Source organism: Manihot esculenta, chromosome 15 (genome assembly GCF_001659605.2).
Source record: "Manihot esculenta cultivar AM560-2 chromosome 15, M.esculenta_v8, whole genome shotgun sequence".
Taxonomy (NCBI): domain Eukaryota; kingdom Viridiplantae; phylum Streptophyta; class Magnoliopsida; order Malpighiales; family Euphorbiaceae; genus Manihot; species Manihot esculenta.
In genome coordinates, this window is record NC_035175.2 from 15,182,733 (window position 1) to 15,206,440 (window position 23,708).

Consider the following 23,708-nt stretch of genomic DNA (forward strand, 5'->3'; position numbering starts at 1 on the left):
TATTTTTCAATAAAATAATTTATTTTTTATTTTTTAATTTTAATTTAAAAAATAAAATATATTAATAAATTTATATAGAGATCTTAATAAAAATTTAAAAATGTAGAAAATAATTTTTTTTAAATGTCTTATTTTTTTCTTTAATTAGGAAAATATTTTTTATTGACTAAACTTTAGAGTTTCTCGAGTACTAGAAAATGTGAACTGTCAAACAAATGAAGCCTTATACTTCTATCATTTCCAAATATATGTAATGACCGTTATACATTTAAATAAAGTACTTGCCATCTTAACTCGTAATTAACTCTTATATTGATCCCTAATCCTCTGAAGCACTACTGATTCATTCAAAACATTTTGGCTTTATGCTTTCCGACCCTACATTTTTGTGTAGAAGTACATGATCGATAAGTGTTGGAATGAACAGTTCGATATTTTTCTCCTGTAAATAAAATTTAAAATACAAATTTTATAAATAAAATAAATACTAATTAGGAGCACTTTACACGTTAGTGGACTAATCCGATGTCAATAAATTTAATTTCAATTTAATGAAAAATACCTATGGTTATATAAAAAGAACACACATAAATATAAAAAAGAAATTGGAAAAAGAAAAAGTGATGCAGCAAAAGGTGGAAGAAATTATCAATTTAGGTTCAATAGGATTTATCATATATTTTAGGGTTTAGAAGGCGAAATTTTATTAGTGAATATGAAGGTGGTGTCTTAATATTTTAAAATTATTGTAAAAAAATTTAAATTTTACTCCAATAAATAGATTATTTTAGATATAATAAGATTATAATTTTAATAATGATTTTTATCTATTATAAAAAGGTAAATAAGCTGATACTTTATGTTATAATAAACCTTATAAAAAATATAATGAAATATCTGAATATAGAGCTAATTAGTTATTGTATTAAAATCGCCAGATATTAAAAAAATATTTACCTAAATCGAATTTACATAAACTCATGTGGTAAATATATGAAATTTCATACAGATCTATCATAAATTTATTTTATAAATTTATATGAATACAATCTAAATAAATATTGCTTCGGAGGTTAAATATTAATAACAAAAAGATGAAAAGTATGGATTGACCTTTTATGTAGAAATTAAAAGCCAAATGATGTATGGAGACAAAATTCTAGCTAAAAAGATGCAGAAACGTCCTGCATTATCATGTTGCATATCTGCCATTGAGACACAGGAGCTGAGTCATAGATGATAAATGAAAAAAAGTAAAAGCTTATCAAACAGTGCTTCTTTCGTTTCCATTTTGATTTCTTTGGTAGTGGGAGCCCCCACATGATCTATCTTGTAGATCTTTGCCTGCCTATCTTCATTTGTCTCTTCTTCTATCTTTCAAAACTTCAAACTCTTCAATCATTTTCACTGTGTGTTTCTAGGTCTTCTTGCCAATGTTTCAAACTCAAACATTACCTCATGCATTCATGCATCTGTATGGAAAATTATTGGATACATCTGTAGTACCACTTAATCATATTGAATTCATATACTAAACTAATAGTACATTTGCAGTAGCACTTAATCATGCTGAACTGATATACTCAGGAGTGCAAACCAATTTTGAACAGAAACTGAATCGAATTAAATCAATTTGATTTGATTCGGTTTAATTTGATCGATTGATTTTTTAATAAATTTTTTTATTTGATTATGATCTAATTTCTTTATATTATATAAAAAAATATTATTATTACTAATCAATTCAGTTTAGTATTTTTTATTTTTTTCTGACTAAAACTAAATCGAATTAAAATAAAGAAATTTTTAAAACTAAAAATTGAACTGAACTGAAATGAATAAAAAAATCAAACTAAATTTCTAAATTAATTTGATTCGATCCATTTTTTCAATTTAAACCGAATATTGCTTGCAATAACACCTAAACATGCTCAACGTTGCACTAAAATAATTATACTAAAGCAAATTATAAAAAATAAAAAAAGTACATTATTAATTAGTTTCTATATTATAAAATAACTAAGTTGATTTTTCATTTCTAAAATATATACTAAAACATCTTTGATATTTCAAGAATTTTATTAATTAGTCTCTCCATTAATTTTAACTATTTAGTCCTTATAGTTTGAAAAAATTTGTTAATTAATTTCTCAATTTTGGAAAAAGTTTACTAATAAATTCCTCTCTATTTATAATATTTTAAATTTTTTATAATATTTAATGGTTAAAGTTAATCGAAGTATTAATTAATAAATTTTTTATAAATGTCTGGAATGGTTTAATGAATTTTTTAGAATCGATGGACCAATCAATAAGTTTTTTTATAATTTCAAACATTAAATAATAATTTTTTTTAAAATAAAATCTTAATAAATTTTAAAATAAAATCTTATCACTTCTTTTCTTTAGAGCCACAATTTCTTGGCTGAGGCCTTATTGTCGCATCACATGTTTTGTTTTTCTTATAAACAGATTTGTTATATAATTGCTATATGTCATTAAATTAGCAGGGGTTTTTTTTGTAAATGTATATTTTTAAAATTTAACTATTTACCCTTTGTTTTTCATAAGATTAAATTATTTAGTTCATTTATAAAAAATTAGTAATTTGCTTTAATATTAAATATTTACACTCTTTATTTTTTATAATTTTACTTATTTATACTATTTAGTTTCATAATTTCAACTATCTATATCACTGATTTATTTTAATAAAAGCCAAAAATAAGGATTAAATTTTTTTATGAAAAGGTAATAAAAATAAAGAGTGTATGTGATTTTAAAAAATTTAAATTTTTTAAAAATAAAAATTAATTAGTCAATTTTGAAATATATATAGATCTAGTAATGATTCAACCCATGAGTTTAGACTTTAACTCTAGGTTTTCTTACTAATTCTAGTTTAAAATAAACTGATTTGTACTTATTGATACTAATATAAGCTCCGATTTAGGTCTAAATTCGAAAACTATAGAATTATTTAATAGTCTATTTTAGACTATAATCCTAAATAACAGTTAAAAAAAAATTATTTCGAACTCAATTCTAAACGGATAATTTACAGACATACGACTCTTTTTTATTAAATATGTTTTTAAATTTTTTTATTGACTGGAATATCAGAAATTCTACTTATCAAATCATTCTATTTCTTATTATTTTATCCAGAAAAAAAAAAAACTGGTGCAAGATCACTTATTGAGACTTTAAAGTTTAGAAATTTCACATAAGAAATAAAATTATTTAATTATGTTTTTAAATTGAATAATTTTTAGAAAAAAAAAAACTAAAATTTATATTCATCTTCTTATTTCTTACACACAAAAAGTCTTGAATGTCATTTATTATAGCACTGAGTTGTGTTGGTTTATCTTTTTGGCATGAGTGATGAAAATTGTTTTGAAAGTTTGATGAAAATGTTGATTGATGTGAAGAATTGAGTGTTCAACACAAACTTGTTCCCAAAATCTGTGTTGGGTTTCACAGATTATGTGGCAGAGCTCTATTGCATTTCATGAATACACTAGAATAAAATCATCTATTTTTTAAAAATAAGATAAAATTATAAAAATTAATAATTTTAAAATGAATATTTTACTTTTAGTCTAAAAAGTTGACGTCGAAACTTTATTCTTTTTCCTATTTTGTCTTTGTTTCAACTGCCAGTGATTAGTGGAATAATTATATTAATAAAATATTATTATAATAGTTGCATGTAATTAATTACGTGTCTCAAAATCATCCACTGCAATTTCCAAAATATCCATGCAAATTAACAACAATCAATTTTTTTTAAAAGATGATGGATAATTATTATTCCAATCATGCAATATAATTTTTGAAAATAGAAATAAGAAAAAAGATTTAAAAAAATCCCATAATTTTAATTTTAAATAAATTAAATTTAAATTAAAAAAAAACACAGTTGAACATTTTATAAAAATATAATTAAAATTGAATTAATTGGTGGTTATTAGGTCTTGAAAGTTCAAAACTCCAATTATGCAGAGGCAAAAGCTAGAATTGCGCATGCAGATGGACCATGGTGGTTTTGCACAGCCCACAGATTGATGGCCTCAACATCAAAACTGGAATTTCTAAGAAAATCAGTGATAGTGCTTTAAGATTTTCATTTCTCTAAAAATCTACCACAATAATGTGAGTCAGCTAGCCTACCACAAGGAATTTGACAAATGTACACCTTAATAAAATTTCAGAAAAAGAAAAAACAGACCCATGTAATAATCACAAAATCAACGTTTAGCGTGATTCATTCCGTAAATAAAGAGTTTATATGAATTAGCATAAAATCATTTGGTATTTTAATTTATTTTAAAATAAAAATTTTTAAGATAAATAATTTACTTTTCATTTCGAATTAAGAATTTTATAAAAATTTAATTTAATTAAATTTTTTTCATAAAATTCTTATTTAAGTCCGTCCATGTATTTTCAATTTTACGCTTTTGTATTATAAGGAGTTTTAGCTTATAATACTTTATTTTCATCAACAATATCTCATCAAAGCCTGATATTTTTATAGCAGTTTATCTCATTTTGTGCAGTTAAAATAATCACATGTATGGTGAATAATATTTAATTCAAATTGAAAAAATTAATCGAATCGAATTAATTTAAAAGTTCAGTTTGATTTTTTATTCGATTTAATTTAATTTTAATTTTAAAAATTTTGATTATCTTGATTTGGTTTAATTTTAATTATAAAATAAAAAAAAATTAAATTGAATTGATTAGTAATAATAATATTATTTTTGATAATACAGAGATTAAATTATAATTAAAATTAAAATATTTTAATTAAATTTTAAAATATTAAAAATAAAATGTAAAAAATAAAAAAATGTATTAAAAAACTCAATTAATCAAAACGAATTAAATATTCAATTTCTGATTAAAATTAATTTAATTAATTTTTATAAATATAAAAAATTTTAATTTTTAATTTTTCAATTCGATTAAATTTTAAACCAAATCAACTATTCTGTTTTGAAAAGTAAATTGATTAGAGGCATTGAAAATTTTGATAGCTCATAATATTCTATGCATTTACGTTTTCTGTTTCATCAAAACGAAAATGTTTTAGTATTTGTAGAAGAGTACTTTAGTGAAGGCAATATTTGATTAGAGATTAACTTTATGGCGAATAAAATAATATATTATTTTTAATTTAATTTAAAATTTCATGTTTGTATACCTGTACAAATGACAAACATAGTTTTCAACCAAGATCTCATAGAACTCAAAATCAATAATAAAGAAATAACCCATTTAGCTTTTTCTAACTCTATGAATTTAGAGTAATAGATATGTGTTATATTTAGAATCGTACTAGATTAGGGTTTTTTTTTATAAATTTTTATCTTTAATTATGTTGCATTTGCTATACTACTATTTTTTTTAGTGAATCTAAGTTTAAAATAATCCATAAATTAATTCAGTTTAAACAAAAATAAACAACCCATAAATTATTTTAGATCATATCAATATATGTAAAACGTGTCAAAGATATAAAACATATTTTATAAATCAATTTATATCATATTAAATAAATTTATTCGTGTTAAATATATTAAACTAATCAAATACATTTTAATGGTAATCGTTGTAAATCTAAGAGGTCCATAGTCGTGTTTTAAACATTTAACATCTCCATGATCATAAATCTAATCCTACACCTCATATTACCATCCTTATGTACAGTGCACATCCACCCACCTTGCTCCTCCCTCAACTCTTTATCTTTTCTTGCAACTCTACCGCATTTAAATATTAACATAACTCATTGATCGTGTCGTATGCGTATCAATTCTAATCGTACACGACCTACCCGCTCAAATTACCATCTTTTCCTACACAGCAGCCCCCTCTCTCTGTGTTTTATGCCTACTTAACTCGCCTTTTCTCTCTCCTACAACTTTTAAACGTCCTCAACTCAATTACTCTATCCAGCTCTCCGCTGCGCTCCTCATGGTCTCGTTCTCATCAACTTTCTTATCCTTCTAATCCATTTATAATCATTGTTTTTCTTTTATTGGATTCAAATCTGTTGGCAAAAATGTTTTTTATAATTTTTAATGAGCATACAGCCACCTTGACTTTCTATTATATATATAACGAGAACAATTCTATTATATTAATAAAGCGCTAGAACGATTCTATTATATTAGTAAAGCATAGCGCGTTCCAAGGGACGTTATCTTTTATTAATAATGAAATGAAAAACAATTTGAAAAAAAGCGAGTTGATAAAAAAAAAAAAAGAGAAAAGTAGGCAAGTCTAAGCGCATGGCACGAAAAGGAAATCCGATTTCGGTTTTAAAACAGCATGCAAGGGGCAAAGGAATCAATAGAACTACAAATATGAGAAATATTGTGTTGAATGTAAATCCGACAAGTCTTGTGCTGCGTTTTATGCATTTGAGAAACAGATGAACCAAACCAAATTAACAAAAATTCTTCGATTCCATTTGATTCAGTTATCTTCCTATTATGGTTTGATCCACATATAGCTTCATTTCGGTAGTGGAACTTTGCCACACACAAATCAAGCAGCGGGACTTATAAAGATAAGAAGCAAACGTAGTAGACAAAATTTAGATAATCTCAAGTACAATGTATATTCCATCATAACCCAGCAGTATTAACTAGTGAGAGGTTCATAGCAGTGGTGAACTGTGAGCCTTCCAGAAATATTGTCCATCTCCTTGGTGCACAACCAAGTATACTAAATATATAAATAAATCAAAAACAAAAAATAATCACCTACTATCTGAGCAGAATACAGTGTACTTTTCAGCTCAAAATAATAACCAAGCCATTGTCACACATCTCTGCCCTTAGCTTTCATCATAATCAACCCAATGCCAACATCATTCAGTCACAAGAATTACCTGCCTATGTCGTGATCCACAACTGTAAGTAGCCGTGTGCTGTGATTATCAACCATAGACAAAAAGGCATGCTGATAATACGATAATGATTATCACAGCAATCTCATCATTCCTCTCAATCAGATAAGCCAGCCTTCTTCTTGAGGTGCTCTTTGAAGTCCATGATATCACCCTCCCATCGGGTAACAGCTTGATTTTCACACACCCATATCTCCTCCGCCACCTGATTTATAAGCCTAAAATCATGGCTGACGAGAACCAGACCACCATCCCATTCATTTAATGCCTCGGCCAGAGAGTCAATGGTCTCAATATCCAAATGGTTTGTTGGCTCATCCAACAGCAGCAGCTGCGGCTGCCTATAAGCTAACCATGCAAAAATCACGCGGCTCCTCTGCCCATCAGACAAATTCTTCATCGGCATCACCTGCGCTTTGCCAGTCAACCCAAACTTCCCAATTGCTGCTCTCATTCTTTCTTCCTCATTCCCAGGATATTCTTTTATCATATATTGTAAGGCAGACATATCTAAGTCAAGTTTCTCGGCCAAATGCTGATGAAATTGCGCAATTCTCAAGTGATTGTGCCGCCGAACCATGCCATCACTAGGGGCCAAATCTCCAGTCATAAGTTTCAGTAATGTGCTCTTCCCAGCACCATTTGGCCCAACCAGAGCAATCCTAGAGTCCAGATCTACCCCAAAGTCAAGGTTCCTGTAGATGAGATTATCAGGAGTATATCCAAATTTAACTTCCACAAACTGAAGCACAGGTGGTGGCAGCTTCCCAACATCAACAAATCGAAAGACCAGAACCTTGTCTCTGACAACCTTCTCTGTGAGCCCCCCTCGCTCCATTTTTGCAAGTGTTTTCTCCTTGCTCTGTGCTTGACGGGCTAATTTTGCTGAACCATGTCCAAATCTAGCAATGTACTCCTTCATTGAAGCAATCTGCTCCTGCTCCCACTTGTACTGTTTCATCTGATTCTCCTCCAGTTCAGATCGGGTCTGAACATATTGATCATAGTTCCCAGTGTAGATCTTCAATTTCTTGCTCTGCATGTGTATAATATTTGTGCAAACACCATTCAAGAAATCCTGGGAGTGAGACACCACAACTAGAATGCGATCAAATCTCTTCAAAGTCTCCTCCAACCAGACACAAGCTTCTAAATCTGTCATCACGAAAATTAATTAATCATTAATATGACAAACAACACCTTAAACCTTTCATCCAGACAGTAACTGTAATTTCAAAGGTTAAATGCACCATCCACCAACAATTAAACATCCATTCAAAGGCAGCTTCAAAAAACCATCAAATCCTAGCATTTGAAAAATATACATAACACCTCAGACTTGTAAAATTGTAATAATACACAAATCGCCATGAACTAGGACCAGAAAATAGTACATTGAAGGGCTTTCAAAATGAAAACGAATGGTGGGGGCCATAAAAATTTAATTTCAAACCTAGACAAATATGTAAAAGCATGCAGCATCTCCACTAAACAAACAAGCTTACCAAGATGATTGGTAGGTTCATCAAGCAAAAGGATTGTAGGGTTCATGAAAAGAGCCCGTGCCAATGCAATCCTCATCCTCCAGCCACCGGAAAAATCCTGGGTTTTCTTTGCCTGCATCTGCTTGTTGAAACCCAGACCATACAATATCTCAGCAGCACGTTTTTCCGCAGTAGATGCATCTATAGCCTCCAAACGTTCATATATACGTTCAAGAGTCTCTCCACCTCCATCATCCTAAAGCCAAGACAAATAAAATTCATTCAGAAGATACTCAGCATGCAGCGCACCAAGGGTGCTTTTGGTTCAAATGCTGGAATCGTATACCATAAGAAGAATGAAGTGGAGTCAGAAAAGGAATAGGGTTTTTTTTTCTTCAAGTAATTGGTTCAATTACTTAGAAGTTGATTAGCTGCTGTTATAGTTGGAACTGATATCAATACTTAAATATAAAAAACATAAAATTACTGATAAAAATTTGTGATTTAACAACTTTTTGACACACACACACACACACACACACATGTACATATCAACTAAAGCATAGTACAAAATTCATTCAACATGCATTTTATATTTTATTATTATATATTTAAATTACATAATTTTATTCCAAAATTTTCAACTATTTTTATTTATATAAATTATACTTGTTAAAAATATTTATTTTTATCATGGCAGATTCTTAAATGGTTAAGAAATAATTTTTTATTTAAAGTTCAAGGCCCCACACATCAATTTGTAACAAATTTGACTCCCCTTTCCAATTTGGGAGAATCAAATTTCAATCCTACCCTCTCTCTTTCCAATTTCAACCCCTTCCTTTTGCCAAGACACTCAAAAGTTACTTAGATCCATCGACATACCTGTGCAGATAAAATTTCAGCTTCCTTCTCCAGTTTCAACCTCTCCTCATCACAGCTAATGACAGCCTGAAGTGCAGACATGTCAGAAGCTTCAATTTCTCTTGAGAGGTGATATATATCCATGTGGTCTGGAATTGGAAGCTCACGGCAACCTATTGCAGTCAAGAGTGTTGATTTCCCACATCCATTTAATCCCAGCAATCCATATCGCCTGAATATTAACACAAAAAACCCTTCAAGCAATTGTTCCATGAGGAATAGTATATAGTTGAGAGAGAATGTAGGATTAACAAACCTGCCATAGTTAAGCTCAAGCAAAGAATCCACAATGAGGTCATGTCCATGGAAAGTAACTGATAAAGACTCAATCTGCAATGAGCATACAAGTTAGTTAATCACCAAGCCGTGGTGACAGACCCAGCCGCTCACCTAGGCACTCGTCTAGGTACACCAAGCTAGCAGCAACAAGCTAGTAGTGAGACTCATTATGCCAACATTATTCATACTATTTTAAAAACCTTGTGTATCGAGCTGACATTATTTTTCTATTTACCTGCCTACACCAATTTATGAAAACCCTACACCAACAACAAGCTAGTAGTGAGACTCATTATGCCAACATTATTCACACTATTTTAAAAACCTTGTGTATCGAGCTGACATTATTTTTCTATTTACCTGCCTACACCAATTTATGAAAACAAGTTCTCACAACGTTTTACTTAGTTTATCAATGATCATCTAGTCATGCTATACAATGCCAGTTTTTCACGCGCCCAAGTAAAAGGCATTACATCCCATACACCAGCACTGGGAAAAAACAGTTCTCTCTTGTTTATTTTTTGAAAGCATGTTAATCGGCCACATTATATGTACCCGCTAAAAAGCACCTTAATCTAGGACTAGCATTAGAAAATGGACACCCCCGTCCCAGTTAGTTACCCCTTTTAATTTGCAATGTTTCATCCATTCCTGCAAGTGATTTTCACATCCACATGTATACTTATCATTATTTGATGCCACACACTATAATTTAGGGGAAAAAAAGAGAACCACTTCTGTAGAGAAAAAAGGTTCGAATCCTTTTCAGTGTGCAATAAGACATTGTTAATAACAAATTGAGAGAATCAAAACTGTAAAATCTCATAAAAAGCTGAATAAGAAAAATAAAGATAAAAAATTCGAAAAATCCATAAAAAATTCCTAATGAAAAAGAAAACAACTAAATAAAATCTCACATTTCGGCAAGAAAATTTGTAATAAAAACAGAGAGATCGATGGAAATCAACTTACGCGAATATCTCTGGAAAGAGGATGAGAACATAGCACGCCAGTACAAGTCCGATCCGATATCTGAATAGCCCCAACTCCACTCGACAACTTGTCGACACTTCCATTATCAGCCGAAGCAGCAGCTTTAGACGATGCAGCTGCCTTTCCACCCCTCTTGGCCGCCGCCGCCGCCTTCTTTTGTGCGGCCTTCTTCTTGCTGGCGTCGGACACCATCCTCAAAACCTTCAAAAACAAAAAAAATTAGCTGCTACAAATACAGACAAAAATCCGCAGATTCAAAATTAAGGCAGAAAACAAACCTGGATAAGGACCGATCTGCGGATCTAGGGTTTCTCTGGGTGTAAATTAGTTCGAGGAACGTGTTTTAAGAAAAGAGAAATAGGGTTTGTTTTGCGAAGGGGGGTTTTGGGTATTTATAGAAGAAGAGAACTGAGGGATGACACGTGTACGGTAGTTTTTAGTTGAGACTTGTCTAACACGAGTTAGGCCGCATGAAGTTGCGTATCTGATTTTGTTATTTGTGTAGGATGTCGGTTTCCAAACGACGACGTCCTCATTATGCCAATTTTATTTTATATTTATAATGTTTTATAATTTATTCAGCCCAGGCTCGATCAAACAGCGTCGTTTTGACGCTGTCCTCAAAGATTTGAGGACGAAAAGAATGTAAGAAACACCGCACATCTCGTGTCGGTTTTCTCCTGCCTATCGCTCGGTGCAGTGTTAGCTTTAGAAATCAAATCAATCAGGTACTTTTGGTTTCTTCTTAACCCACTTGTATTTTTAGTATTTTGTGTCTTGGGTTGTGGTTGGTTCTATAGAAACCGAAGGAAATGGTAAGAAAATTTTGGAATTTCGGGTAAATTAATGGTCTTTAGGGGTTTTATTTAGTTGAGAAGGTTATGGTGAGGAAAGGAAGCATAGTACTGAGCTAATTTGCCTGTTGGGTTTCCTGTTGCTTTCAAATTTTATGTGTTGTTCAATATTTGACTTGCAAATGAGGATTGGTTTTGTTTATTTGAAACTTGTGCCTTTGTTATAGCTATGCGGTTTCAATTTTCCCGTCTTTAATTTTACGCCCTCTTTCATATAAGCAGCTTCAGGAGCTTCACTATCACAACTGCTTCACAGTAGCTAAGAGAACTTAGCTCTACTCTGTGCGTGCGTATATATAATTGTACCTGTTCTTTATTTATATGCTAGCTACCATAAGCTGTGGACTCGTAAAATTTAGATTTAATGCATTATTATGGATCTGGGTTGTCCATGAGTTATTAGTTCCAAAAGCAGATATAAAATATGTTCATCCATATTCCATCTTTTTGCCTTTTTTTCAGGTACCTTGAATTTATCTAGTTATTTAGTTTTGATGGTGTGGGATCTAAATGAGCTGCAACTTCCTTCTCTGTATTACCTGAATATACTCTTGCATTTTTTGATGAATTAGTTCTATTAATTTGGAAAGTATTGTTCCAATGATGTGATTTCTCTCTAGCATGTTGGATTGTTGTGGACTTCCTAACAGTTATGAGATTTATAAACCAGTGCTATGAACTTTTCAAATTTCAAGTGTGATCTCATGGAACAACACTCATATTCAGTACCCGTTCCTAAGTCTGTGTAACCTGGTCCTTGTGTAAACACGTTATATTTTTATGCGACTATTTGATTTAGTGGATACATATTTGGCTTACTCCTGAGTCTTAAGGAATTTCATAAATATTAACCTTTAATGATAGCGGAAGATGCAAAAGGTTTTTTGGGCACAATGAGCAAAGGAGTCTGTTGCTATTATGCCTCACTACAATGGTATGTGCCTGCGGAATAGGCTGGCCCCATGTCATCCAAAATAATTGAGTTTTTATTAAATTTAGTTGCATGATCTTAGTTAGCATGTCCTTCGAGTTATATTAAGGATGTTTGCTACTTTTCTGGTAGGAGCCAGATTGAAATTCTTTATTCATCCTTAATCTCTATTAGATATTTAGATTACTAATTGCGTAAGCTTCCAGTCTTAAACAACCAGTTTTGATATGGATGCCTAAAGTATATCAAAAACTGGTTGTTCATCATTATGCTTCTTTGTTAGTGAAAAATCTTGTGGGGATGGTGATGACAGCGGGTGACTGATGAAATAAGTGAAGTGCCGAAGCGCCGAAGCGATGTCTGTCCACCTTTCTTATTTGATTGAAATCTTTTGAATTATGTTTGATTTTAAGAAACCTCTATGCTTTTAGCTTCTAAGGTGGTAATGCTGGTAATGGAGGCTTGAATTGATTTCAGCTATCAAGAGAATAAAAACAACATTTTCTGAGTTCTTTTGCTGAGATATGCTGATTGTTTCATTCTGTACCTACTGCTGCTGAAGATAAATTCCTAAACTGAGAATTCTTGTTTTGGTGAACATAATGTCAGGAAAATTAAAAGAATGACAGTTCTGAAAAGGTACGTCTTGAGATTGTTTATATCATTGAAGTACATTACAGCAAATGTTGTGGACAGAAACAACGGGAGGATTGTTGCAACAGCATCAACAGTTGAGCATTCAATCAAGAACGCGCTTGAATGTGGTCGGTCCTGCAATGCCAAAGCAGCGACAGTAGTTGGAGAGGTGTTGGCCATGCGTCTCAAGGTGGAGGGTCTTGAACAGGGACAGGGAAGAGGAATTCATGTCAATCTAAACAAAGAGATTGAGAAAAAAGGTTTTAAAAATCAAACCAAGATCTGGGCTATTGTTAATGCCCTTAAAAACAATGGAGTTAAAGTTGTTTTGGACGATCTAGAAGACAATACATCTAGAACAAAATTCCCATGAGCTTTCCCCTGATTTTTCTGTTAGTTTCCCCCGATTTTTCTGTTAGTTTCTGTAGTGGAAGACAGCACGTATACTTTTACCTAGGAAAGAATATGGAAGATAGCCTGAAATATTGCTCCCCATTTTCACATTCCCCTATATCATCATCTATGATCATGGTTTAATTTTATTTAATATGTGCAATGATTATCTGCATCTTGTTATGCAGGTGGAAGCTAAGAAAAACACCAGTAAAATGATCATTGAATGGTGCCAAATTCTGAAATGCCAATTACCAATGTTGCAAGAATTGTATGGTTTAGTTTTCAAGAGAATGAAAATTACAGGAAGAAAGCATATGGTGTTCACTGTTTAAAATTGCAAACTTTATAGTGAAAAAATGAAACAGAAATTAACAGATTCTGAAAATACCCATGAACGAAATCTCTTGTTAGACAGCTAAACTGCTTCAAGAAAGAGAAGGAGAGTACATCTCTTTAACATCTATGAATATTTTTCAAATTTTAACATAGTTGCACAGTTACATTTAAACATGGCTTAAAGCACAGTATCTCATGGTGGCATAGAATACATCAAAAATCACAAACAGAGAGCTATTTCTATCAAATTACACAAGCAGCAGCAGGCCTAATGGCTCTACAAATTGACCAGTAAAGGGAGAAGAAAAACATTATAGTAATAAAGTAACAAACCACCAAAAGTGAGAGATTCAATCTCACCATTCCTTATGGTTCACTAGTAAATGGCACCTTCTCATACACTACCAGCTCCTTAAATCTTTTTGGTAGGAAACAACGACCACCGTTGCGTTGCTGCAAGTATATGATAGCAGCAAAAAGCAGACCTCCTAGAGGAATGATCACATCCCAAGCAGTGGAGTAATAATCTGCAGCAGGATTGGCATACATGTACGACCAATCGAAATCATCACTGTAGTAGTGTGCCCTGAAAATATCATATCCGTGTGGTATTAGACGCACAAATGTCATCCCTACGTAGAAGAAGCGAGAGAGAGCATTCTCTTTCGAGTTTTGGAAAACGTTGAGGATGATTTGAGGGAGAAGGAAACCATCAAGTATCAATCCAGCATAAGACCTTAAATCCACCCAAAGGGAATGCTGGTGACTGCCATTATAAGCATAATTCATATCCTTGCCAAAATCATAAGTCCTCCCATTCACATAGAAAGCAATCAAGCCTCCAGCTATATATAATGGTAAAGACACATAAAGTGTCTTCTTCTCAGCACTCCAGGAAGCTTTGAAGTTTCCATTAGCCCAATGTGCAGACCATACAAGCTGCATAAGTCGGAATTTCAGTAGAAATGCTACCATTGTCACCACCCGTACGACCACCTCATTCGTTTCAAGCCATCCCCCACTCTGTCGTAGGTAAAATGTGCTATTTTGCTTCGAGAAGAACAAGGCTTCAAAGTTCAACACAAGAGGAATCATGTGCCCCAAAGTAAGTACCACCAGCATGAGAAGTGAGATGCATGGGAACATAGTGGGATGCTTCTTCACATAGAAGATTTGATATCCCACAAAGAAACACAGCAGGGTATTAGAGACCAAAGCCATAATGATCTCCAAATCCATCCTCCATATTGATTCCCTTGCGTGTCGGCCGTAAAAGGAAACTGCAGAAAAGGAAAGAGGCTGCAAATAATGAGGATCAGATTCTTTCCTTGTGCTCTTCATAGTTCCCTGGATATAATCGTTCGAATCTACAGGAGGAAACTGAAGATTTAATAGAAGTTCACAATCCATCAAATCATCATCTGTGTGATTTTTTGAGCCAAGATATCTGCAGCCCGCCATACACAAAACTCCTGTTTCAGGATCATAAATTCCCTCAGCAGAAACTTCAACTTGAGAATACTCATTCAAGGAGGAACTGGGTGATGGGAAATTCATCTTGTAGCTGATGTTCGAAGGCTTGATGTGCTGAGCTTTTGCTTCTTCCATGGAGTTCCTTGAGCTGGACAATGGCCTGGAGAACACGTTCCGTATTGGAATTTGATCACCGATAAAAAGGGGCCTTGCATAGCCCCATCCAATTCTTTTTCCATTGGAATTCTTGACAGCCATATCAAATTGCAGGTCATTTGAATTTGCATCTGGGTATTGGCTTTCTTTTTCTCTATCAGGCTGCTTCTCCGTGCATGATTTTCTTGCTTTGTCAACCAAGGTATACTCATATTTCAGCCCTGGAATCCCAAGTAGCTCACTCATGTAACTTTGAAACCTGATCCTCTTGAAGTAACCTGATTCTTTTGCACTTTTGTTGCTCCAAATATGTCCCACAATAGCACTTCTCTTTCTGATTGACCAAACAGAAGGAAACCTTAAACTCATCCTTATTGAGCAATCCTCAACAAGAGAACTACTCAAAGAATTCGTTGTCGTCGAAATTCGACATGCAACAACGCACAGCTGATTCTTCTTGGAATTCCATGACCCTTCTGCAACAAATGTTGTGTTTGGACTGAAAGGGAGATAATAATCAGCATAGCTACTGTTAGGAAATTCTAACAGAAATCTCAGACTTGGTCTATCATGTGAACATGTAATTAATCTCATAGACATAACTCCAGGCAAAAATCCAACACCCTCACCCAGAAGTTTACATCTCTTTGCAGAATCACAACCACTTGCATACATTAGTTTGAATGAATTGCTCTCACGAGAAAACACTGAGCAAATTGATTTACTCAGTGGTAAGACAAGTGAACTTTTAGCAGCGTCAATCTCACCACTACACACAGAATCAAGTTCAGGAGTGTATATATAATTCATTCCAGGGAACATCAAGATCGAAATCGGTTTGAAATAACTCGAATCATCAGCATAGTCCAAGCTCTCCAATGTTCCTCTAATCAAACTAGTAATCTTATTTTCACTCTTAACATCATCAAGCTTCAAAACAGCATGAAGAACAGGAGCTTTACCTTGTTGTGAGTAAGCAGAACTCGATCCCACCATGCAAAGCTTCCCAGTAGATTTTGACCAGAACCCTTCTAGTTCCAAACTCAAAGCACCTCTTTCAGACCAGCTAGAGATGACTTGTGGAGAATACGAGTAACTGTACGTAACATCTTCAACATAATAGCTACTACGTGAGGGTTGCAGGATAAAGCTCGCCTGAACCTTGTAGACACCATCAAGATCAGTGCTGTGGACGTGATGGGTGCGAAACAACAGGACCTTCCTTTCACCTGATGAGTAGTAGCTGTAGTAGCGGCTTGAGTTTGAGCTCGAGTTCGAGTTCGAATAACTAAATATGTCATCTCCACCAAGGAAGTAACCTTCCTGGTTTGGAGGAAAAGGGATGGTGATGAATTCAGGAGATGTAGGAGAAGATTCAGGGACAACCTTGGCACACTTGTCATGGTAATTGAGGATGTCAGGTTGAGAGCAAGAAACCATTTTTGCATAGAATAAGGTGGTAAGGACAAAGAAAGTTGCAGTAGTGTGAAGCCATGATAGTTGGTAGCATGAACTTGGAGAGCTAAGTATAGAGAAACTCATAGCTGTGATTTTAATTTTTCTTCAAATGAAGAAGATGGTAAGTGATCAGGCCTGAACTTTAATAGCATTGGAATTATCCTTAAGAAATTTTATTATTTAGCTCAAAAATATTACCTTTATTAATAGTTAAGTTTTTTTTTTATTATTGAAATTTTGATTATAAATTAAATCATGGTTGACTCTAGGTCAATGAATTTGAATATCGTGAGTCAACTGAAGAAAAATGAAGCAGCGGGTGATTCTTTGCACCATATCATACGTAACAAGGCAATATCTATGGAGGAAATTGAATAAGCATATTACATTGACTTGGAGAAAATTGGCAACAAATTAATCTTTATATATGAAAATAAAATAATGGTATATAAATTAATGCTAGACTTATGAGTAATATTTGAGGAAAAATCAAATATAATTTAAAAAATAAGTTTAATATAGATTTTATATTAAAATAAACTTAATAATCATTAAATTAAATATTTATATATAAATTTGTACATTATTAATTAAAATATATGATATTGCCGAAATAATTTAAATATAATTTGAAAATCAATAAAAAAAAAAATAAGATGGTTGGTGTCATCGTCACTCCGACATTCAAGTATGTGAGTTTTGAAGAAAAGTGAATATAAATAAAAAGTTTGAATTTATAAAAAAAAGTGAATATAAATAAAAAATTTGAATTTAAAAATTTGAGATTTAGAATGCGTACTTTAAACTTTGTATCTGTTTTGTTTTTATACTGTAATAAGGTAAGATTAATTATTGATTTTCCTAATAATTTAATTAGTATTCATTGGCAAATTAAAGATCCCATAATTGTAGATATAATAGAAATATATTATATAACATTTTTAAATAGTAATAAGATAATTTATGAGACTCGAGTGGCTCCACAGAGCGAGTCTGCTGTTAGACTGAACGTCGTTCATTCGATCAATTGGGTCTTATCTTTAGTAGATTAAGTTTTGAGTGAGAGTCGGTGGTCTATAAAAGGTTGTGCTCCATGGTCAATTATATATTAACAACGCTTTATTTACTTTGAGCAATTGTTGATGTAATACTCTATTAGACTCTGATATCGAAATTTCAACCTTCCAACGGAATCTCCGTTAGAATTTGAAATTTCGAATGCCGAAACCTCTTAAAAGGGTAAAATAAGGTTTTATGAAATGATTTTTGAGTAAAATAAGATTTTATGAAATGATTTTATGATTTTAATGATAAGTTAATGTATTAGTATAGTAGTGGACATGTAATATGTAATGAATAGACTTGTGTTTTGCCCTAATTTATGCTTTGTTAATTCCAGTGAATATGTTTTTATGTTAAAATTTTTATAATAAGTTATGTTGAACTAAACTTGATGAATGAGATGTTGACCATATTAGAGTATTTGATGAGAGTTTTAGTGTGAATTTTATGTATACAGTTTATGATGAATGCACAGGTCGAACTTGGTATATGAAAAGTTAAAATTTTTATGAAAAGTTAAATTTTTTATAAAAATATATGTTCATGTATGAGATTTTATCAGGTACGCAGGATGCATAGTAGGCTTACTACGAGTTTCGACGACTTTAAGTCGACCTGAATCCTAGCGCCGGTAGCGGTCCGGTTTTCGAGTCGTTACATTTGATTATTTTAATATATATATAATAAATACAATTATAAATATTTAATTTAGTTATTGTAAATTTTATTTTTATATAAGCTACATATTTCAGTAGTCTCATTTGAAAGAAAAAAGAAAAGAAATATATCAACATCAACCCAGCTAAGAATAGGAAAAAACCAACGAAGACTTGAGAAATTTCCAAGCAACAAACAAAGCAACGACTTTGAAATTTCTACCCATCTAATGATCACTGAACCCTCAGTTAATTTTTACTGCAGTCCCTAAACTTTCATTATTATTTTATTTCACTCCATATTTCATTTTATTGTTAAAAATATCAAACTATTATTTTAGAATTGTAAATGAAGTAAGCTGTTTGTGAATTTTTTAAAATTTAGCTCAATAAAAATTTAATTTATCTCAATTTTTTTTTTAAATGGGCTAAATTTAAATTTAATTTTTAACCCTTTTATTAACTTAAATTTGTAAATGTTTGACTCGTTAAAATTTAAAAATTCATTTATTTAGGTTTGCAAGCGAAATTATAAATAAATTTATTTAATTAAAATTATTTAATTTTAAACATATTATTTTAAACTAAAATTTATTAAAGACTGTTCATGAAATCCTACCAATCCAACTCAATACAAACCAAAAAATAACTATTTAATACTAATTAATTTTTTTTATATATCTATTATTATTAGGTATAAATATCTCAATTTAATTATTTTTATTTTTATTTTTAAAAATATTAAAATCAATTACATTTCTGAAATAAGTTAAAATGATGTACATAAATTATTTTTTTAAATTTTTATAAAATTAAAATTAATCATATTTTCAAAAAATATAAATTAATATATAGAAATTATTGTGATTTTTTAATTTGTGCAAAATTTAAAAATAGCTACGTTTTTTAAAAAGAATTAAAATAATGTACAAAATATATTTTATTTTTATTTTTTAAAAAAAAATAAAATAATATGTAAAAGTTCTTTTAATTTTTAAATTTTGAAATATTAAAATTAAAGCTATAATTTTTATTTTGAAGTTAATTGTTTTTTAGTTTATAAATTTTAAAAGTGTATAATTTATAAAATTAATTAGATATTTTTTTAATTTTATTATTTGAAATGTAATATCTAAATTTAATTTTTTTATTTTTATTTAATTATTTTTATTTAATTTTTATAATACTTTCTAATTTATATTTTTAGTTGTAATTTTATTATATTAGTAAAATTGCAGTTGAAATTTAAATGATTTTTTATTGTATTTCATAATTAATAAATTTTATTTTTAATAATTAATGGTAAATAAATTATTAGATGTTTGAATGGTTAATGAATAAAATATATGAATTGGATTGAATTTGATTATAGAATTGAATAATAATGCGTTATGATAGATGAAAATAATTTGAATTTAAATTTGATTCAAACCAATTATTGAACACTATTAAAATTATACATTATAAATTAATAATTTTATTAATTTATAATGTATTTTTAGCAATTTATGTAGTTATTAATATTTTTATTATAATTAATATTTTTATAAATAATTATAAAAATTTATACTTAAAATTCTAAGATTTAAATATTTTTAAAAAATAATTTAAAACTTTAAATAAACTAAAATAAAATTTTATAATAACAAAGTAAAATAAATATTACTATAATTATATGAAATATTTAATTTTTATATAAAAAAATAAAGTAAAGTAATAATTTAACTTAATTAGTAAATTAAATTATTAATAATATTAATTATTTAAATTATAATTTTACTTTTCATGTATAGGTTAGTTACTAATAGTTTTATATTAATGTAATTTAATAAAATATATTGCTTTATTTTAATTAAAAAAATTAAATCTCATATTCAATTCTCCGATCCTCAATTTTTTATTTAAAAAAATTATTTAATGTGTAGTTAAGTGATTAAAAATAGATATATATATATATTTTTTTTTTCAAAATTAAATGAGAAGGATTTAATTCAAAAAATAAAAAGAGTTTTAATGGTTTGAATCGAAAGGCCATCTCACATTTTACTGTTATTTTGTTTTAGCTAATTATAGTCTAACAAATTAAAATCTTATATTTTAATAAAAAAATAAGTATTTTATTTTTTTTAAATGAATAAAAACAAAAACATTTTAATTAAACAATAAATTGAAATGTATGTATATATTTTTTAAAATAATTTGTTGGTTATATATTTGTGGTACCACTCAAACATACGTGTCTATCTGCTATTTGATTATTATTTTATATGAAATCACAAAATTCTATTGGCTCCAAACTTTTTGGTGATTTTTCTCCTCCCTCCCTCATTTTTGAAAATTATTATATTTTAGTCCCTCATTTTTAATTTATTTTTTTTTTCATATAAAAACCTCTACTTAACAAAAATGATATATCACAACATTAAAAATAAAAAATCAAAAGTGTTACATAAAATATTAACAAAATTATCTCTTTTTACATATTAATTTTTTCCTAATAAATCAATAATAAATAGTGTGAGGGATATTTATAAAATATTTCATTTTTCCATTGTTATGAGAAAAATGGCAAAAAGTTAAAATCTGTCTATTTACAATTTCATTAAAATTCAAATAATTCAGTCTTTTTCACCGTATAAAACTAACAAATCATAACATAATAATGATAAAATAGTAATATACAAAATTATTTTATATTTAAACTAAATTAAAAATACACGATATATAAGAATAAAAATAAAAATATTTAAAACTAAAAAATCATTATTAAAATTAGTCTTTATTATTAAATAAGAACTTATTATCAAAACTCAATTGTAAAGTATATAATTTTATTTGATAAAAAATCAAATCAAATTTTACCGTTATATTTCAATAATATCATATATTACATTAATTATATTTTTTAATTTCACATCAATTTAAAATATAACTAATATATTTTTTAAAAGTTTATATTAATTAAAATACTAAATTTTTAATATTAAATTATAAAAAGATTATTATTAAAAGAATAATATTATATTATATTAAGACTTTTTTAACTCTTAGGATTTAATTGATTTAATTGGCTGAAAATTTTAAATTAAATTTATTTGACTTTCAATAAAAATATAAAAATTTAATTTGAAGTTTTTTTTTTTTCAAGACAATCTGTCTAAAATATGGTTAGAAATGAGAATATTTTTATTATTCTTACAATTTATAACCGTCGGGTTTCACATGTTGCAGAAGGAGGTCGGACTTAAGAAGGCAGTACGGATTCAATGCTTATGAAGCTTCTCTGACAGACCGGTCCAATATTATCAGCCCTGATCTGGATACGTGGAGCGGACTGAGTCACTCATAAGCCCAGATTCATTAGTAAGAAGTTCAGTTTGGTGACGTGGCATGAGGAATAGCAGGTCCAATCATTTTGCAGCTCTGTCCGCATATGTGCCGGAAGAAATTAAATGGTCATCTAGCATGGAAAGAGCCTCTGACGCTTTCGTATGTACGAATCTGCATGACAAAGATAGGTGGCACTATAACAAATAGACCGTTAAATATCACTAGCAGATAAAAAAAATTAAAAAAAGAGGAATACCCTTCTCTTCGGTCAAGTTTACACGGCTGCTATAAACCCATTATTCTAGAATCAATAAATACAATTAGGGGATGCAGTAGTGAATCAGGGGGTGTAGCAGTGAAGAGGGGTGTGCAATTCCACTTTTGGAGCAGTTCTTTGTAAGAATCCAAATAAAAAATGGAGTTTGATATAGTTTGGATTTAATTTTTAATTTTTACGTCCTCGAATTAATATTTTATAAAAATTTAATTGAATTAATTTTTTTATAATTTTATTATTTAAAATAAAAAAATTATTTTTAATTTAAAAAATTTCCATTTCAAAATACGTTGAATTCATGCGTGATTTTTCAAAAATTTATTCAAAATTTTTTATTGTAAAATAAATAATATTAAATCGAACGAACAATGAAATTTACATTATTAAAATAATCAATTACTCTTAATAATATTAAACTTATTTATATTGAATTAATAAGTTTCATAATTTAATATCAAAATATTATTAAATATATATAATATTATATAATATTTTCATTTAAAATATATTATAATATTAAATTTCAACTTGTTGCTATATTTTTTTAATATTTGAAACACTCATGAAAATTAATTAATGAAAAATAATTTTATTATCAAAGAAAAATTAAGTTAATTTTAAGAAAAACAACTTCCTCTATTTTTTGACATTTAAATATTTTATTTACACTATTATATATAAATTTATTATTTTTCATTTTTTAAAATTATAACTATAAAATGAAAAATAAATACAATGCTAAATATTTAATTTGATGTAAATTTTATTTTTATATAAGCTACATATTTCAGTAGTCTCATTTGAAAGAAAAAGGAAAAGAAATATATCAACATCAACCCAGCTAAGAATTGGAAAAAATCAATGGAGACTTGAGAAATTTCCAAGCAACAAACTAAGCAATGACTTTGAAATTTCTACCCATTTAATGATTACTGTACCCTTAGTTAATTTTTACTGCAGTCCCTAAACTTTCATTTTTATTTTATTTCACTCCATATTTCATTTTATTGTTAAAAATACCTAAATATTATTTTTAAAATTATAAATAGACTAAACTATTTGTAAATTTTTTAAAATTTAGCCCTTTAACTTGTCTTTATTATTTTTTAGATGGGCTAAATTTAATTTTAATTTTTAAATTTTTTTATTAATTTAAACTTTAGATATTTAACTCGTTAAAACTCAAAATTCATTTATTTAAATTTATTAGCGAACTCGTGAATATAATTTTAAACTAAAATTTATTAATAGGGTTTTTATAAAATCCTACCAATTTAACTCAATACAAATCAAAAAGTAACTATTTTATATTTAATTATGTATTTTAATTCTAAATTTAGATTCACTTTCATCATTAGTGTTTGATTTGAATATAATACGAATTAATTTTTTTTTATATTTCTATTATTATTAGGTATATAATATCTCAATTTAATTATTTTTATTTTTATTTTTATTTTTTATTTTTAAAAAAATTAAAATCAATTTCATTTCTGAAATAAGTTTAAATGATGTACATAAATATTTTTTTT

General features: G+C 29.1%; 3 protein-coding genes across 5 annotated transcripts; 1 reads left to right on the plus strand and 2 right to left on the minus strand.

Annotated features, from left to right (window-relative positions):
- Positions 1 to 6,587: 6,587 nt before the first annotated feature.
- On the minus strand, positions 6,588 to 11,043 carry LOC110601418 (ABC transporter F family member 1). Its single transcript, XM_021738542.2, has 6 exons — positions 10,890 to 11,043; positions 10,591 to 10,812; positions 9,593 to 9,666; positions 9,298 to 9,508; positions 8,434 to 8,668; positions 6,588 to 8,083 (listed from the first exon to the last, which is right to left on the minus strand). Exons 2-6 carry the CDS (start codon positions 10,801 to 10,803, stop codon positions 7,026 to 7,028), a joined length of 1,791 nt encoding a protein of 596 aa, XP_021594234.1. The 5' UTR covers positions 10,804 to 10,812; positions 10,890 to 11,043; the 3' UTR covers positions 6,588 to 7,025.
- A 158-nt stretch (positions 11,044 to 11,201) lies between these two features.
- Positions 11,202 to 13,579, plus strand: LOC110601883 (50S ribosomal protein L18). Of its 3 annotated transcripts, none has more exons than XM_043951344.1 (2): positions 11,202 to 11,339; positions 13,006 to 13,579. In XM_043951344.1, exon 2 carries the CDS (start codon positions 13,019 to 13,021, stop codon positions 13,403 to 13,405), a length of 387 nt encoding a protein of 128 aa, XP_043807279.1. In that variant the 5' UTR covers positions 11,202 to 11,339; positions 13,006 to 13,018; the 3' UTR covers positions 13,406 to 13,579. The 3 variants fall into 3 exon arrangements, with proteins under 3 accessions (XP_043807279.1, XP_021594959.1, XP_043807280.1); XM_021739267.1 differs by lacking the exon at positions 11,202 to 11,339 and adding an exon at positions 11,346 to 11,426; XM_043951345.1 differs by lacking the exon at positions 11,202 to 11,339 and adding an exon at positions 11,682 to 11,747.
- Positions 13,580 to 14,130: 551 nt separating this feature from the next.
- LOC110602045 lies at positions 14,131 to 16,833 on the minus strand. Its single transcript, XM_021739470.1, has one exon. The coding sequence runs from the start codon at positions 16,831 to 16,833 to the stop codon at positions 14,131 to 14,133; it is 2,703 nt and encodes a 900-aa protein (XP_021595162.1).
- Positions 16,834 to 23,708: the final 6,875 nt, after the last annotated feature.